General features: G+C 35.4%; 1 protein-coding gene across 5 annotated transcripts in view; it reads left to right on the forward strand.

Moving 5' to 3' along the window:
- The window catches only part of LOC150098087 (DENN domain-containing protein 1A-like), a 224,361-nt gene that overhangs the window by 187,817 nt on the left and 17,351 nt on the right, over positions 1–19,193 (forward strand). For all 5 annotated transcript variants that reach the window (XM_090406168.1, XM_090406169.1, XM_090406171.1 and 2 more), the window contains one exon: positions 5,135–5,187. In XM_090406168.1, coding sequence (XP_090262294.1) covers positions 5,135–5,187 — 53 coding nt within the window. The remainder of the gene's footprint in view (positions 1–5,134; positions 5,188–19,193) is intronic.

Raw genomic sequence — 19,193 nt, forward strand, 5'->3', positions numbered from 1 at the left:
TTACACCGTAACCATTCAAATGCAAGCCATCCATCTTATATAGATCCTTTTGCCCATCGAACTCACTCCACACATCCACAAATTCCACACTACTCGTCATACATAACCCACGCATAAAGTCATTCGCAATTATGGCCCTCCTTTTAAACATTTCACTGTCATACCATGGCAAAAGACTAATCATTCTAACTCTCTCACTCTTTTCTTTTGCTACCTCAAACAATTCATTCAGGTCTTCTATCATTTCCATTTTATCTCCTTTCAAATCATTCGTGCCTGCCACAACAATCATTTCTTTCACCCTTTCCTTTTGCTCTCTAATAGACTCAGTTACATCCTTTATGGTCGCACCAGGTTGGTACGATTTTGTCAAATCCTCTACTAACACACCTCGTACTAATGAGTCTCCATACAGCACTCTATCCTTCAGTTTGTTCATGTTCACACTCATACACCTATTTTTCCTGTCATACTTTTTATTATTGGCTGGTTCATTCAGTCAACTTTTGCTCATACGCTCTAGCTGCTGTTTTGCCCTTTGTATCGCACCATTCAACAACACGATCTCACTCATTGCATCTATCTCATCTTCTTTATTCTCAGTAAAATCATTAATACTATCATTCACACTTTCTACATTCACACTCTCACAATTCTCTGGTACAACCTCGCCGTTTCTTGTCATATCCCTATTTTCTTCATTCTGAAGTTTGACAAAAATATCACACTCACGATCCAAAATACTCTTCAATTTCTCATTCTCCCTACATTTTCTACTCACATTCATTCCTTTATTATCATCTAATCACACTCCGACCGCACTCCGCAAAGTGTACATTTCGCAGCTAGTACACTGAAATTTATAACACAGTGACGGCTGAACTGGATAGGGGTAATGGGTTTACAATAATACTACTGGACCTTGCCAAGGCTTTTGATAGGATACCACATAGAACCCTAATCAGTAAACTGGAGCAGATGGGGATAGATATAGGGTTGGTGAGATGGATAGGAGGGTAGTTGAAGGAGAGATACCAGAGAGTAGCTTATTCAGGAGTGGAGTCTAAAAGATGGCTTGTGACTAGTGGAGTGCCACAGGGCTCTGTTCTTGGACCACTGCTTTTCAATTTGTTCATCAATGATATAGGAAAGGATTTGAGAGGAAGTGTTCACTTCTTTGCTGATGATGCAAAGTTGGGTAGAGCAATTATGAGTGCACAGGATGTCAAAACTTTACAAGATGATTTGGATAGTTTGGAAGACTGGGCTAGGAAAAATGGATGTCAATTTAATGTGCCAAAGTGCAAGGTTATGCACTTTGGGGTGAAAAGAATAGCAGCAATATATCGCATTGGTGGAACCATACTCCAGGAGATTGATGAGGCCAGGGATTTGGGAGTGTTGGTGGATTGGGAATTGAAGTTTAGGGGGCACATTGCAAAAGTGACTAAAACAGCTCACCAAATCACTTGGCTTCTGAAAAATACTTTAACATGCAGAGACAAACAAGTTGTTATTCCTCTGTATCGAGCCTTGATAAGACCCCATCTGCACTACTGTGCCCAGTTATGGGCACCAGGGTTTCTTCGTGATGGGGAGGAAATGGAGAGGATCCAGAGACGAGTGACCAAGATGATAGCAGGTCTGTGGAATGAACCTTATGAGAATAGTTTGAAGATTTGTGGGTTGCAGTAATTGGTCGATAGGCGAAGGAGGGGGTGATATGATTGAGACATTCAAATTACTGAAGGGTTTCTATAAGAAGATTGATCCAGAAGTTTTTTCCTCCCACCACCAGTCATATTTTCAAAATATGACTGGTGGTGGGAGGACTAGGGGCCATGAATGGAAGCTGGGCAAGAGCGTGGTTGACAAGGGTGTTAGAGCTAGGTTTTTTACTTGGAGAGTAGTGAATGAATGGAATAAGCTTCCAGAGTCTGTTGTGGGTGCTACGACCGTGAATGAGTTCAAGGCAAGGTATGATAGATACTGTGTGAATGTCGAATAGTTGTTCTTGACATGATGTTAGGGCTTCCCTCGATGAGTCTGTCGACTCCTTGGAGTTGCCCAGAACAATAATAATAATAATAATAATAATTAAAGCAAGAATTAAAATAATTGTTTGAAATACTCTGTGATCCAGAATATTTTAAAAGTATGGTGCCACACTATTTTACTACTTGTATATGGAAAATATATGACATCTGCATTAATTTACATCTTCCTGGGTATAGCTCCCACTGAGAGGAGATCTCAATAAAGTCAAAGCCAATCTGGATAGTTATCATTCTCATGATACATTGCAATATACATATACAAAATGAAATGTTCTTTGCATTATGGGATACTATGACAATTGATGTGAAATCAGCAGCCTTTATATATATAAGTAACCTAGTCTTGAAAATACTTTACATGTGAACTTTGATTACACTTGGTTATAGGATTAAAACAAGAATATAATTTATTTGATCATCTTTCCACTTATAAACTTGCAATGGGTTTAGGTTCTTATCATAAAGACTACTCATGTACGATTTTGTTACAAACATAGGCTTTATTCTAACTAAAATTAGGACAAACTTTAATCTCAGTTGTGATAGGACAAAGTTCTTGAGGCTTTTGTAATTAAAATAATTTTGTAATTTTCGGCATTGAAACTCATAGATCGTAGTTGTTGATCTTGAGTTTCACTTACTGGCTATATAACAATGTAGGATTCTTATCCATTTAATATTCTTGAGGCTTTATTTGATAAAAAGTTAACATTATCACTCCCAATATGCCAGCTTAGAAATAAGTGCTGGAGCACAGTGAACGTCCTTTTCACCCTCTCTTCCACTTCTTGGAGTACAGAGAAATGTTCTTTTCTCTCTCTTTGTACCAAGCATTTATCCTATCAAAACTCACTTATTGATCTCAAATCTGTTTTTCTTAGAGAGAGAGAGAGAGAATTTACTTTGATGGTTTGTTCCTAGTTTCTATGTCAAAGTAAATTAACCATCTGTCATTTTGATGCAAGCACCTGTCTTTACAGTTTGCAGTCAAAATAAAATCCCTTCTAGTCCATTCTAGTTGGAAAAGCATTTTTTGTCCTTGGTGGGAACATTTGTATAGCACCTATCAGGCTGAATTTGGTCTACATATTGAACTACCACAAGCTCTAGATCTCTGTAGACAATACTTGAATTCCACTAAAAACAGTTTCACTTTGGCACAGCATGTAGCCAAGTTCAGGGAAAACCATGTGTTTGTAGACAAGTAGAATATCACAGTATTCTACTTTCTTATTAAAAGAGCTGCTAGTAGAGGGATCACAATCAGAAATTTAATGAGGTCTGCCGCTGCTGTCTTTCTAGACAGCATAATATCTAATCAAATCCTATGGAATCAGCAAATATACTGCTGAGATACATGCCATACACCTTGCACCAAACTATATCAAATTGAAATGTTACCAGAGGTGCATTATTTACACTGAGTGAATCTGTGTGAATAATTGCACCTCTTAGTGAATAAGCTCTCTAGAGGTATCAAAAATGTCTGGCTTAAAATATTTGTATTGAAATTCAGATATCCACAAATTAAAAATAATATAAATGTAAAAAATAAAGTTAAGAAGTTAGTAATAAGGCATTTTATAAAAGTAAATTAGTTAAATACTTGTTCCTTTTTTGTATGTCACAAGCAAGACTTTTTTGAGATATCAATTTAAGAAAGCAATTTAAGAGCAAGGGGGGGGATCCCTCCCTTGCTCTTAAATTGCTTTCTCTTTTCTCTCGAACTGGAGTTTCCACTATCTACTAAAAAGGCAACCCTAGTTGCCATAAGGTGGCAGCCCCATCACTAGGATACCTCATGCTAGTAACTTGACATAGGGAAAACATATTACTTTCAAGTCTCAGAGAAATCTAAACTGGGCAGAAAACATGGGAAAAGACTCTGAATTGGAAAAGGTTAACAAACTTTGAAAAAAAAAAGAAAAAGAAAATATTGAAATATATTACATGGAACATTAAAAGTATAGCACATAAAGAAGTAGATAAAATTTTAAATGAAGAAAATATAGAAATTGCAGTTCTTACAGAAACGAAAAAGAAACTTAAAGGAATAAAAGAAACAACTAATTATCATATCATATATGTAGTGGAGTAGACAAACAAATACATGCAAAAGCTGACATAATGATTTGAATCCATAAATCAATTTAAACAAAAATAATTCTGGAAATATAAATACTGGAATGAAAGAATATTAGAAGTGCAATTAAAATTATATAAAGCAAATTTAACAGTTGTTGGAGTGTGCATGTGCCTCCAAAGAAGGAAAAGAAGAAGAAAATGATGACTTTTATAAACAGTTACAAGGAATATATGAAAAATTAAATAAAATAGACAATATAATTATAGTTGGAGATCTTAATGCCAGAATAGGAATGAAAAAAAAAAATAATATATAGAAAAATTTGGGAATATTTTAATAACAAATATCAAGAATATTTATTATATTCTTGTTTTAATCCTTTACTCAAGCATAATTAAACAAAGTTTGTGTGTGAAGTAGCTTCATAATTAAGTCTACTTGTATACAGAAGCTTTACATGTGGGTAAGGAATTAAAACAAGAATATACTTTGTAACCAAGTGTGTGTGTGTGGGGGGGGGAACAAGTGTTATAACTGCTCTGCTTCAGTCATATGGAATTCAACGTTCTGACCTGGTCTTCTGAATCATACAGTGTAGCTACTATATAACTTCTATGCCTTCCTGTTTGAGCATTTCTGGAATAATGTCATATACCCCAGCCACCTTTCTGCAGTGCAGATTTTTGACAGTTTTGTTATTATTTGTAATAATGCCATGAAATCCAAGGACATTACAGGAGGATACTATACAACCAACTATCTATACTACTTACGACCACCTACAAAATCTACTAGCCACCACTAAACTGTACATGTAAATCCAAAAATGACTCTGAGTTCAGTTGTTTTGATAAACGACATCACTTACAAAAATTTTATTGTAAAGCATACTTTTATGACTGATTTAGATTCTTTTAATATATTTTATATCTATAAATTCAAGTTTGCTAATAATACTAAAAAGCTGATTTTTTTTCTCCCTCTCTCAAAGATGACTGTGTACAAAAAGCCAAGTGCTGAAGAGAGTACTTCCAAACTAGTAAAGTTAGTATTATTATTATTAATTTTTTTAAATTGAAATTTGTGTATTGGAATTTTCTAACCTTTTTGATACATGATGGTCTTAGTAACTACCCATATTCAAAAAACATCTTTTGAGTCAATTTCTCTTAGTACTAAAATTCAATGAAAGGAAGCAGAGTTTTGAATCCTGAATAGAATACAAAACAAAATAGTCAAGAATGATGTTCTGAATAGAGACATCTCCAGCAAAAATACTCTCATTTGCTATTTTTATTCACAAATGTCCCACTCAAGGAAACCTTAGAGCTCATCCAAGCCAAATTTCCTCCCAATATCTCAACCCTATTTCAGTTCACAATGAATTCAGGTTATTTCGTTTGGCAGGTTAAATTCTACAAACAGATAGAGGGGACAGACATGAGTTCACCACTCTCTCCACCCTTGGCCAATTTCTTTATTGAGACTTTTGAAGAGAAAGCATTAAACTCTGCCCCACAAAAACCTACCATATGGCTTTGCTACATTGCTGATGTGTTTGCTATTTGGCCACATGGCTCTGATACACTCCTCTCCTTCTTAATACACTTAAACAACCAACACCCCAGAATCAAGTTCACCCTGGAAAAAGAGGAAAACAACAGCCTCCCTTTGTGGGTGAATGTACCACTCATACAGGCAGGTACATTCACCAACAATTGCCCCACCCCCCCATAACACTATGGAGTTATTAAGACTCTATACAACAGGGTTAAACTAATCTGTTCAAATGACAATGCCCTAACCACTGAAATCACATCCTTAACACTTTCTCAGTCAATGGCTACAACCCCCAAATAATACTAAAACCAGTAAACCACAACCTCCCCCCTTTCACAATAAAGATTACTCTAAATCCATCACCATTCCCTACATCCGGGGCACCTCGGAAAAAATTGCCAAAATCCTGAATAAACATGACCTGGCCTCTTGTTACACACCATATAGAAAATTGGCATCCCTTATCCACTCCACTAAAGACCAACCACTTATATACCAGGTCCCTTGCAGCTCTAAGCTGTTCTACTTTGGCCAAACAGGCAGGACTGCGAATATCAGAATTTCGGAACACAAAGACTACATCCGGTTTCACCAGTACAGCCACTCTGGGCTTGCAGGCCATGCTCTAGATACATGCCACAGAATACGGTGGAAGAAATCCACAGTAATACACCGCAGCAAGTATAAATTTGAAAGACTATTCATAGAATCAGCCTCAGTCCTAAGAAACATGCCAAACCTCAACAAATTTGGATGCATGAGACTGCCCCAAATTTGGGAGATGTACATCTTTGAGAACTTTAGCCTAATGGCCATGAATACCTAATATAACCCGCTAAGGGGAAACATCAAGACTTTAGGAAAAACAGTAGTTTCCTCGATTCGACCTCATTTGCTGTTTTTAGTGCCTGCGTGCATGTGTCTTAATCTTATGTTCACATGAAGATGGTAACGTTGACGTTGTGAAATATAGGAAGTATATTATGTATATTATTTCTGGGAAAACTCCCATGTTACTCCTCTTAATAAACTATTATAATTACGGCTATTTTGCCTGCTTCAGTTTAGGAGTGCCCCTGTTTGAATGTCATTGGCTATTTACTCACGGATTCTTAGGGCATTGTAGATGTAAGTTTACCAAAACGTATATGTAGCATAAGGAAGAGAAATTTACACATACCTTTTTTTGGGTGTTGCGGCTTTTCTTTATGTGATGTCCAAAAACTATTGAGTGTGTGTGTGGGGGGTAGGCAATTTGGGAGAATTAAATTAGAAAAACCCGGGTTTTTTCCCGTAATATATATATAAACATATATATTATATTACGTAGGGTGGGGTAAAGGTGAAAGTATTGATTATTTATATAGGGGGAAGGGGAAAGGGGGTTGACGGGGTGCGGTCCATTTCGACTATTCTCGGTAGTCATCTGAACACATTGGGAAAGTGGATGCTATATCAGGTCAGGTAGGTGCTTCTGTTTTTGAAGTGTTTGTGTTATCGCCTATTGGTCAGGGTTGTGACCTCAATTTTATGTTGTGAAGCTTCCAAACTTCGGAGATTATGTAGGGCCTGTGTATGTTGATAGAGTTCGCATCACATTTTATGGCTATTGTTTCCGATATTCTTAGCATTGTTCATTGTCTTGTCTGTCTACTATGATGGCCTTGTCGATCTGCGGGGTATGTTTTTGTTCAAGGGCATGAACAGCTATTTCCATTTTTCCTGTACTTTGTATTTTTGGTGTTTAGATGTTCTGGAATAGGGATGTTACAATCACGGTAGTGTTCTTGTAGTCTTGCCCATCTTGCCCTGATGGTGGAACCTGTGTAGGTAATATCACAGTCTTTTTGGCAGGGAAATTTATAGACTACATTGTGATGTTCAAATAATTCTTTCTGCGTGTGAGGTTTCGTGGATTTTAGGAGATTTGCCAGTTTTTGGTTTGTGGTGAATACCAATTTGTAGTCAGTATGTTTGAAGATGTATTTATAAGCTTTGTATGTGTTTTGGGTGTATGATAGTTTAATAATTTTTTGTGTTGGGAAGTTCGTTTTGGTACTTGGGTTGTTTTGGCGGTTTTTTGCCATCTTGTTTGCGTAGTTAATCAGTCGTGTAGGATAGTTGTGATTTATGAAGATCTGTGTTAGTTTTTTTATTTCTGCTTTTATTCTGATTGGTTGAAAATTTGTAGGCATTTATGAATTGTGATAAGATGACAGATTTTTTAACAGAATATGGATGGTATGAGTTAAAATGGAGGTAGTTTCCGATATGCGAGGGTTTGTGGTATATTTTCATGGCTATTTTGTTGTGTGTTCTGGTTAATGTCAAGTTTAAGAAATTGATGGATTTGTTCTGTTCGGTTTCTGTGGTGAATTTTAGTCTGTTGTTGTAACCGTTTAGGGATGTTTTTAAGGTGGTGATGTGTGTGGGATTACCAATGCACAGACTATCGTCCACGTATCTGCCATAAAAGGTGATGCCGGGGGGGAAGGGAAGGGTGGAGTAGGAGTGATTCTATATGTACTAGGAATAATTCTGCTAGTTGTTCACTGATGTTTTGGCCCATGGGGAGTCTGAAGATTTGAATGTACATGTTGTTGTTGAACTTGAAGAAGTTTGCCGAGATTATTAGTTTTATTAAGTTAATAATGTCAATGGGCGTTAGATTAGTACGAGAGTGTAGGGTGTGGTCTTCTGTGAGTAGTGTGTGTACGATGTCTAAAATTCTGGGGATGTCGACATTAGTGTATAAAGAGGCCGCATCCAATGAAGTGAGGATGTCATCTTGGGATAGGGTTAGGTTTTTTATTTTTTTGAAAAGGTCGTCCGTGTTTTTTATCATGAAGTTAGACGTTGTAATTAATGGTTTGAGAAGTTTCGCTACGAATTTTGATAAAGGGGCTGTGGTGGTATTTTTGTAGGAGACTATTGGTCTCATTGGGTACCCATCTTTGTGGGTTTTTATTTGTCCAAACATACAAGGGATTCGTGTGGCACGGGGGGTTGTGTTTTTCAGTGTGGTTTTGTCTATTTTATTTTCATTTTTTAGGATGTGTAGGGTACTGTTGATTTGTTTTATGAGGTCGGGGGTGGGGTCAATTTGTATTTTTCAGTAGGTGTGTTGGTCGGTTAAGATGGCTGTTATGTTGTTGTTGTGGTAATCGGTTTGGTTTGTAATGACTACAGTGTCCCCTTTGTCAGCTTTATTGATAATAATGTTCGGGTTCCTTTTTAGGGATAAAAGAGCTTTTTGTAAGTTGGGGTTAATGTTTGGTTTAATTATTATTTTACTGTTTATGATGTGTTAATTTTGTGGAATATTGTTTCTTTGTTAGGGTCATATTCTAATTTCGCTTGCATTTCGGTAATGATGTCTCTGTTTTGTATGTACTTAGGGGATACACCAAAGTTTAATCCTTTGCTCAGGATGCTGATTTCGTCGGGCGTGAGGTTGTGGTGCGATAGATTGATGATGGAATTGTTTTTTGTTGGTTCTAAGACAGAAAAATCCGGAGGGTTGGAAACAACGCGATTGTTGTATTAGGTGTTTGTTAGTGCGTACCATTTCTTTGCATGTCGATCTTCTAATAATAGCGTGTAGTCGTTGATGTGAGATTGGGTATTATCCCAAAAGATTGCCCATTCGTTTGTGGTTAGTAGCTTTTTCAATCTGTTTTTTGTTTTGCGAATGTATGAATATGCTTGTTGTTTCTTTTTAAACCTGTTGTTTATGGCTTGTTTTATGAGGGCACGGGATGCTCGGTAGCATATTTTTTTGTTTCCGCGAATCGTGCAATTGCCGTGTACCGTGGTGAATTTTGGTGTGATGTTGTGATCGAGGCATTTTTTGAGGAAAGTTATGTGTATTTTTTGAGCGGTGTATGTTAGGATGGTTTTTTGGTATGTACTTTTTGTAAAGTTTATGCACTCATTGAATATGTGACGTGCGACCATGGCATAAGCTTGTGTTGGTATGTGCGTTAGGGGAAAACTATTTTTAAGGGTATTTTGTGATCGGGGGGGGGGGGTTGGTGGGGTGGTTATGAGTAGAGAGCCAATGATAGGGGTTGTATGGTTATAAGACACAAGTAAATTATGTATATTATTTCTGGGAAAACTCCCATGTTACTCCTCTTAATAAACTATTATAATTACGGCTGTTTTGCCTGCTTCAGTTTAGGAGTGCCCCTGCAGAAATAAAAAAACTAACACAGATCTTCATAAATCGCAACTATCCTACACAACTGATTAACTACGCAAACAAGACGGCAAAAAGCCGCCAAAACAACCCAAGTACCAAAACGAACTTCCCAACACAAAAAATTATCAAACTACCATACACCCAAAACACATACAAAGCTTATAAATACATCTTCAAACATACTGACTACAAATTGGTATTCACCACAAACCAAAAACTGGCAAATCTCCTAAAATCCACCAAACCTCACACACAGAAAGAAATATTTGAACATCACAATGTAGTCTATAAATTTCCCTGCCAAAAAGAATGTGATATTACCTACACAGGTTCCACCATTGGGGCAGGATGGGCAAGACTACAAGAAAACTACCGTGATTGTAACATCCCTATTCCAGAACATCTAAACACTAAAAAAAGTAACATCAAAAAGAAAAATCGAATACAAAGCACAGGAAAAACGGAAATAGCTGTTCACGCCCTTGAACAAAAACATACCCCGCAGATCGACAAGGCCATCATAGTAGACAGACAAGACAATGAAACAATGCTAAGAATATCGGAAACAATAGCCATAAAATGTGATGCGAACTCTATCAACGTACACAGGCCCTACATAATCTCCGAGGTTTGGAAGCTTCTTCACAACATAAAATTGAGGTCACAACCCTGACCAATAGGCGATAACACAAACACTTCAAAAACAGAAGCACCTACCCGACCTGACATAGCATCCACTTTCCCAATGTGTTCAGATGACTACCGAGAATAGTCGAAACTGACCGCACCCCGTCAACCCCCTTTCCCCTTCCCCCCTATATAAATATCAACCCTTTCACCTTTCCCCCACCCTACGTAATATAATATATATGTTTATATATATATATATATATTACGGGAAAAAAACCCAGGTTTTTCTAATTTAATTCTCCCAAATTGCCTACCCCCCCTCCACACACTCAATAGTTTTCGGACATCGCATGAAGAAGAAAAGCCGCAACACCCAGAAAAAGGTATGTGTAAATTTCTCTTCCTTATGCTACATATACATTTGGGTAAACTTACATCTACAGTGCCCTAAGAATCCGTGAGTAAATAGCCAATGACATTTAAACAGGGGCACTCCTAAACTGAAGCAGGCAAAATAGCCGTAATTATAATAGGAAGTATATATTAAACTTTATTTTAATTTATATTTCAGTATACGTTGTGAATTCCTTAAGTTATTTAGAAAACTGAATATACTGATGACACTAATTTAATCTGTTTCACACAGTTGTTTACAGACTTCAGCATTGCTAAATTATTTACTCCTACAAGACCGACTGACAGTCATATCAATGAATGACTCCCTCTTTCTGTTTAAAAAAAAAAATTTTTTTTCTTAACTTTTATTATAGAGTGACCTTTTTATTTTTTAAATTAATTTTGCACATGGTCCCATGAATCCAGCTCATAAGATTTTTTTTTTTTAAAATAAAATTCAGTATGCTTATTTCTTCTAAAGTAAATCAAAGCTTTTAAAACTTCAGTCAAAACTTTCCTTTAAAAACATCTTACTTTCCGAATTTGTCACATATAAAATGTGAGCCTTTTCTCATAAGATTAGCCTCCTCATACCAATTATTAATTTGGATTTGGAAGCCATAGCCTTAAAGAATTTTTCAAATGTGGTACAGGTAATTCAAAATACAATACTCTTTAGAAATTGTGACTTAAGTGTAATGCTGAGGAAATTCAATGGAAAGCTAGTATGTATTTCACTTTTCAGGAAGCAAAAGCATTTGCATAATATTTGCAAAATTACCATAATAATGTTAAGACTGTTTATGTCAGAGAACACATAAAACAGTCAAAAGGAATACCTTTGGCTCCAGTTCTAATTGCTTTTGCACAATCTTATAAAATATCTCAATAAATAGCTAAATCAAGTATTTATGCTACTCGGATGACAAATCTGCCTGCTTTAGAATTTCTTCAACTGACTCACAATTACATCTTACACAATCAAAGCACAATTATTATTATTATTATTATTATTATCATTATTACAGCAATCTGTAAACAGTCAGCAGATTCACTATGGGAGATCCACCTAATTAACAACATATCATATTGAACCTTAACTCCTGAATGCTCCTAGCATTCACTCTGCATTCTGGCAATGCATTCTGCTCATCCTCATCTACCACTCTTCGTGTAAAAAATCTGCTCCTTACATCACCCTCCAACAACGCCGTCATATAACTTCCAGAGATATAGCTTTTTGTTCTTCCCATCTCATTTTCCACTTTTTATTAATTCCTTCTGTGTTAATCCAATAAAATCTCCTCACTGATTTACATGTCTGTCATATCACTTCTTTTCCACCTATCCACCAAACCTTGCAATTTACCTTTCTTTCATAGTTACACAGTGGTCAGCATTCATTATTAAAAAAATTGTGGAAACAACTACCTTCTTTAGTTTAATATAAATCAAAATGATTACCTGATGTTTCGACCTTCATATCAAGGTCATCATTCTGGAATGCACATATGTACAAAGAAACAAGCTACATTACAATCTACATAGTATATTAAAATCACACTAATTTGGTCAACCATTAACACTGCTGGCCTACCCTCTGGTCAATAAAAAAAAAAGCTTACTACATCAATTCTAGAGTCCTGTTATTTGGTTATAAATCATTAAGAGATATATTAAGCTAGAGTGCAATGTGCTCTCACATAATGACCCACAGATAATTAAAACAAACAGTATAGATGGTGGCCATTAAGAGCTGAAATTATTGCTTACAGTCATAAAGCAAAGGTTTGCTGCAGAACTTGAAAGAACTTATGTGGGCTGAATATGTGTAATATTAATTCTTGGGATTTTTATGCCATCATTATTTAGATTAGGATGGCTGATCAAAATTTCACAGGCTTCCTTGAATTTGCACTCATACCATATTTTTGTATGATGTAAGGAAGATGTAAGACAGGTACCTTTCCAATTAATTTAGTGTATGATGTGAGAGCATGCTTTATTAGAATTGTTAAATTTAATGTGTCGTTTGTGTTCTATTTTACAGATTAGAATTGTGTATCCAGTTTCACCAATATAAGGTGAGTTACAGGTGCAATGGATTTGGTATACTCCAGAGGGTGGGGGATCCTTGGAGGAACTGAATATGTTTTATAATTTAATAGGTGGTTTGAAATTAGCATTAAGCTATGAATGCAAATTCAAAGAAATCTGCAAAATTTTGATCAACCATCCTAAACAATAATGGTAGCATAAAAATCCCAAGAATTTGAATTGCACACATTCAGCCCATATAAATTCTTTCAAGTTCTCCTGCAAACCCCTTACTTTAGGACTCCAAGCAATAATTTCAACCCTTATTGGCCATGATCTACTGTTTTGTTCTAATTTATCTGTGGGTTTATGTAAGGGTACATTGCTCTCTAGCTTAATATATCTCTTAATGATTTGTAACCAAATAACAGTACTCTAGCAATGATATAGTAAGTTTTTTTTCCCACCAGAGGTCAGGTCTATAATGTTAACAATTGACCAAATTAGTGAGTTTAGCACAGTGTGTAGATTGTAATGTAGCTTGTTTCTTTGTATATATATATATATATATATATATATATATGTATTCCAGATGATGACCTTGATATGAAGGTTGAAATATCAGGTGATTATTTTAGTTTATATTAAACAGAAGTTTTACTATAACACAGTAGTTGTTTCCACAACTTTTTAATAATGAATGCTTGCAATTTGCAATTGCTCAATCGCTTTGGACTATTTCTAATGTGTGTACATCACAGTGAAAACTAGGTGATCAGATTTGAGGGCAGCAGTCAATTTGATTAGATGAATATTGTATACAGTGTTTATACAGTTTAAAATATTTTAAACCCCTTATATTTTGTACACTGTAAGAAATATAAGGGGTTTGCTTATCATACCAGCAATATAATATGTCCTCTAAACCTTAGTTCCACTGTCAGTTATCACTCCCAAATCTTGAATCTCACCCTGAAATGCAATTACACCAACACAGTACAAAGACTTATATTATTCTATTCCAAACTAACACACTGCACTTATTAATTGTAAAACTACAGTCCCACTCATTTGTCAAAGCTAAAAGTCTGTTCTCATCTTTCCAAAGGCATCAGCAGTATTTCTTTTGATTTTCCCCTGATCTGCATCATTACCAAACAACTGAAGATCTCTAGTCAATCCACATGAAATATTATTAACAAATTAATTAAACATCATGGATTCAAAAACAAAATAATGCAGCACACTACTGGTTGCTTTCTTATTTTTGAGACACTTCTCCACCACACACAACTGCTGATAATTTATGATTGTGCATGTGCACCACCCCCCTTTTTAGTCAAAGGAAGTTTGGGAGAAGTTATAATAATATTTCATTCAAATACAAATAATTATAAAGGTATTTATTATAAACATTTGCATGATAATAAATTAATGGCTTGCACCTTTTACTTTCATTGCAAATATGGGATCCTGATGCATCAAATGTTCTTTCATGCATTACCACAATCATTTTCATTTCCTTCATTATTTTCTATTGTGCATTTCAAACATTCCATATTTAACTAGTGATCCATATTAAAGATTTAAGATATACAAAAGAGAGATGTTAATATGAATTAAATATCATTAATATGAATTATTGCCAGCAAAGGTTGATTGATTGGTAGAGTCTCTGCTACTAATAGCTCAATCAAAAAGTTAAGCAAGTCTGAGCATGGTTAGTAGTTGGAAGTGGATCAATCATCCGATGCTGTTGTCACTATGCTGAGGACTGGGCATTTTCACAGGGTTAACTTCGGTGCATATACTAACATATGTCAGACCTTTGTGCCCTCTGAACACGTGGGGATATGACAATATGAATTATTAGACTGCACTTCGAGATTTGTTAATAATCGACAACAACACAACTCCACACTGTACATCCATCACAACTTGTGACACAAATGTGATTAAACATGTTTAGATGTACACAGGTGCAAAATAACTGCCAAGGGCTGTTATAATTTAAAAAACAAATAATTCAGAAATTTAGCACATAGTTCCATTACATGGTTTGAACATTTGAATTTAAACTTTTAATTCACACAGGGACATGCATTAAATGTGCAAACCATGTGATTGTAAGGATTATATGTTTCAGTGCTCACTACTATTCTGAACAGAATGGTCATATGGCAGTCATGAGGGATCTGTATATACAAAGTAAGGAAAAGGAGAGCAGCTTTTTCTTTAGATCGTGGGAATGGAGCTAAAGAGTTTTTTATAGGGTCTAAGGCAGAGGCAAGATGAAAAAAGACAGTATCCTATCAATTTTATTTGAAAATTCCTCAAATATGTAGAATTGGAACTCTTCTCTTCATGGAGGTATCCTAGGTAGAACATCTGTAACTGTCAGTGATTTGTTGCAAAACAAAGAACCAAAATGAAAGAAACTGTTCTCTAGTTTGTTGAAATATGGTTTCAAAAGTCGTTTAAGTTTGGAATTATCTCATTCCAATGGCTTATTATAGCCTTGGCTTGTTACTGTGTACTTTTTGGTAATGATAAAGCAGTTATTATTTTTATCTGCTATGTCTGTCTGACTGTAAGTGTTTCTTGATCCAGTTTGCTTTGTGAATAGAAAAGCTTGAGTTTCCAGGCTTTGCCTTCTCTATATGAGATTCAACTAATTCATTTTCATTGAAAAGCCTTTATAGATATTTCATGCATCAGATAGAATTTGAACTAAAGGGTATCACTGCTACTAGCTAGCATACACAAACATTGTTTGAAATTTTCATAAATGACTGCGCACAAATAATTATATGGACATTGCAGGTAGAAGTAGTAGGACTTTACTCAACCATTTCTAATCAGTAATTGCTTTGGCAGTGCCAAAGCAATTACTGATTAGCTTAAATTAAAGATACTAATTTAAGTATAATAGCTTAAATTAAAGATACCAAGAAATTATATACTTGGTTTAATCCTTTATCCAAGTATAAGCAAAGAAGTTTGCACCTGAATTATTTTCAACATGGGGCAACTCGTGGTAAAGGTGTATGACTTCACATCACTTGCCTTAGTATCCCATAATGCAAAGCACATATTCTTACGGGTATGTATAATGCTATGCATTATGGTAAGGGTCACTACTCAGACTGGTTTCGATCTTTACTGAGGTCTCATCAGTGGGAGCCAGACCCAGAAGTGATACCAAGGTTGAAGTAAAGCAGAAGCCATATTTTTACATTCGAGTTGCCAAAAGGTGTCACACCTTATTATTAAAATAATAAGGTGTGACATAAAAAATAATTATTTATTATTATTATGAAGTGTTTCCACCAAGTGAAAACACTTTCAACAACCATAGTTGTCCAGGATTCTAGTGTTATATCCACGTGTTTCATTTAGCACTGTGTCGCCTTTGCGTATGTGGTACAAGTGTTAATTTGTATTTCCTAAAGATGTCTGTGACTGAGATGAAATATTGGAAGAATTAAAATAGTTTTTAATCCTTTCCCATTGCCGTTCATACTCCATTAAACCGATTCCATGAAAATTCATCGAAAAACAGTTAATCGAAAGACAATTCATCAAGAAAACGATTCACTGAAAATTTTAGCTAAAATTTCATTAAATTGATTCAGCCAAAGCAGAATTGCTAATACCATTTCGAAACTTTTTTTCGAAAATGTTATGGTAAAAGTTAGAACATTTAGAACAAAAACTGAACCGTGTGGACAGCTTCTTGTACCAACAACTTCTACTAATTCTGCTAAGTTATTGTAATACATAATTTGGACACAATATTTCTTTGTTGCCCCAAATATAGCTGAACTGAAAACTGGAACAGTTTGACATTTTCTTGTAAAAGTTTCAAATAGCGAATCTGAGTAAAATTCATCCAATAATAATTGCTGTATTGAAGTCGCATATTACTACTAGTAACAATAATAATAATAATGGAGCCTGTAGGCTGGGCTTTTCCTCCCAGAAACAGGCAAATCAGTTCAATGAACAGACATAAAACAGTTATCAGACAAGAAAGACAATAAGAATCCATATTGTTCTATAATTATTCCCTATTAAAGTAGCATTGCTATCTCACTTTCCATGGTTCAGTTTTTGTTCTAAATGATCACTTTTATCATAACGTTTTCGAAAAGTTAAAATTTTCGGTGAATTGCATTTTCGATGAATTGTCTTTCAATTAACTGTTTTTCAATAAACTCTCCAGATACCCATTAAACCTCCATCATGACAGCCATAGTTATGTTGCAGCTATTGGTGTACAGTAGAGGGATTAGTATAGTGTATGCTGCAACATAATTACTCAAGTATAAGAGCAAAACTTGTTTTCAGATCCACTGACCCTATCTCACCCATTGACTATCCTGTGGAGTAGTCTGATATGGAAGTAGTGGGGATTTCCCTCCTGGAGAATTAAGTTTTTCATCTGGCAGAATGAACAAACCAGTTGAGAACATGCAGTTTACAAAAATAATATGCTGGCCTTGTAGCATTAGTTACTCCAGCCATAATTCCAAAACAATAACAATCCTGTTGGATTATGTAAAAAATTTTTATTTCTTCTCCATTGCCATGCACATTTTGGTTTCTAGAAAGAAGGTAATTTCAACTACTGCTGAATCTGTGACACTTGGCAGGTTGGTTAAATTGATGCATAAACATGAATACTGTTTTCATGTTTGCTGTGTGACATAACTCCTATATCAAAAACTATTACCTAAATACAACAATGTTGCAGTGTACCCTACCCATTTGTACTTTTTTTTCCCCTGTCATATGTAGTATTTGTTCAATAAAATTATGAAATGGTTTCCTTACATTTTGAATAAATTCATACTTTTGGAAGGTGGACTGGAATAAACCACATCTAATAGTCAAGAGAAAAATAAGTACAAAAATCTTATATTATAATCAGCAAAAACTGTATCAGGCCAGTAATGGGCTGGTTGCACAATATATGCCTCTCCCAGTCAAGTCAACCCCACCTTTTCTGTTGTACAACCTACTTCCACAACAGAGCTCTTGCAAAGCATATACTACTGCCATGCCATCTTTCAAAGTTAGAGAAAATGCCATCTAGACCTCTAGGTGATAAATTTCCTCTAGGGAAATTGTGAAATATCACCTCTAGGTGATATTTCACAATTTCCCAATATCTTTCATTACCTCGTGAAATATCTCTGTGCTGCTAATTGGAGTCATGAATGGCTTCTTCCATGTGTTGTCTCCAGAATAGAAGGTCTCTAATTTCTGTCCAATCTCTCTTCCTGCATGCAGTGTGAGTGATGGCCTTGCTTGGCATGCTCAACATACTACTATTAACAAATTAAAGAGCCAGTGCTTTCCCAATTTGAGGGTACAGCAGTAAAGCAGTTTCTGATGAAGTTAAAGTACAGCAGTATGTGTGTGTGTGTGGAGGGGGGGGGGCACTGTCAAAGCCATAACTGAATTGGAGTTTGGGTATTCCCTATGCACAATTCTCTCACCTTGACTGCATGCCTCTACTCTTTAAGTTTCCTGCTCCAACTCATAAAAAATAACCAAATAACCAGATCTCCCATAAAAAGAAAAATAAATAAATAAAAACTCACAAAACACACAAAAATTGCAAAAACAATAAAAATATACCCTAAAAGTCCCAAAATAATACCAAAATTCATACAATAAAAAACATTTCCTCATTCATTTCATCAGCATCCAAGGCATTAATATAAACATTCATTATATATCACTTACAGACATCAAAACCTGATCTGCTATTCCCAAATGAATCCCAGTTGACATTCTCCATGATGGACTACTACAACTACATCTTGCATGCGTTGTGAAGAAAAAGAGAGGAAAATGCAGTTTTGTCAAATCACACATTCCTTGCCAAAAGCTCCCAAACGTACAATATCCACTTTTCAATCTGCTCTGTCTCAAGATTTCCCAAACTCACTTTATAGTTTTCATTTGCTGCCTTTAATCCTAATTTCAGACAAGCATACTGCCCTTTTTAACTGCTTATCTTTAAAAGAGATTTCTACTGTCTAATGACCTAAATTGTGAGATTATCTTCTTTCTTAATTTCTTTAACATTCATAACACAAATTGGCTTCCCTTTTCTAACTTCAGAGATCCAGCTGAAAGTGAAAACAAATAATTTTCTGTCAATCATTACCTAACATAAATACTTAACAATCAGAATACCAGATAATCTTCA

This window comes from Typopeltis vanoorti, chromosome 16 (assembly GCF_054136105.1).
Source record: "Typopeltis vanoorti isolate ZY-2024b chromosome 16, IOZ_Tvanoo_1.0, whole genome shotgun sequence".
Lineage (NCBI taxonomy): Eukaryota > Metazoa > Arthropoda > Arachnida > Uropygi > Thelyphonidae > Typopeltis > Typopeltis vanoorti.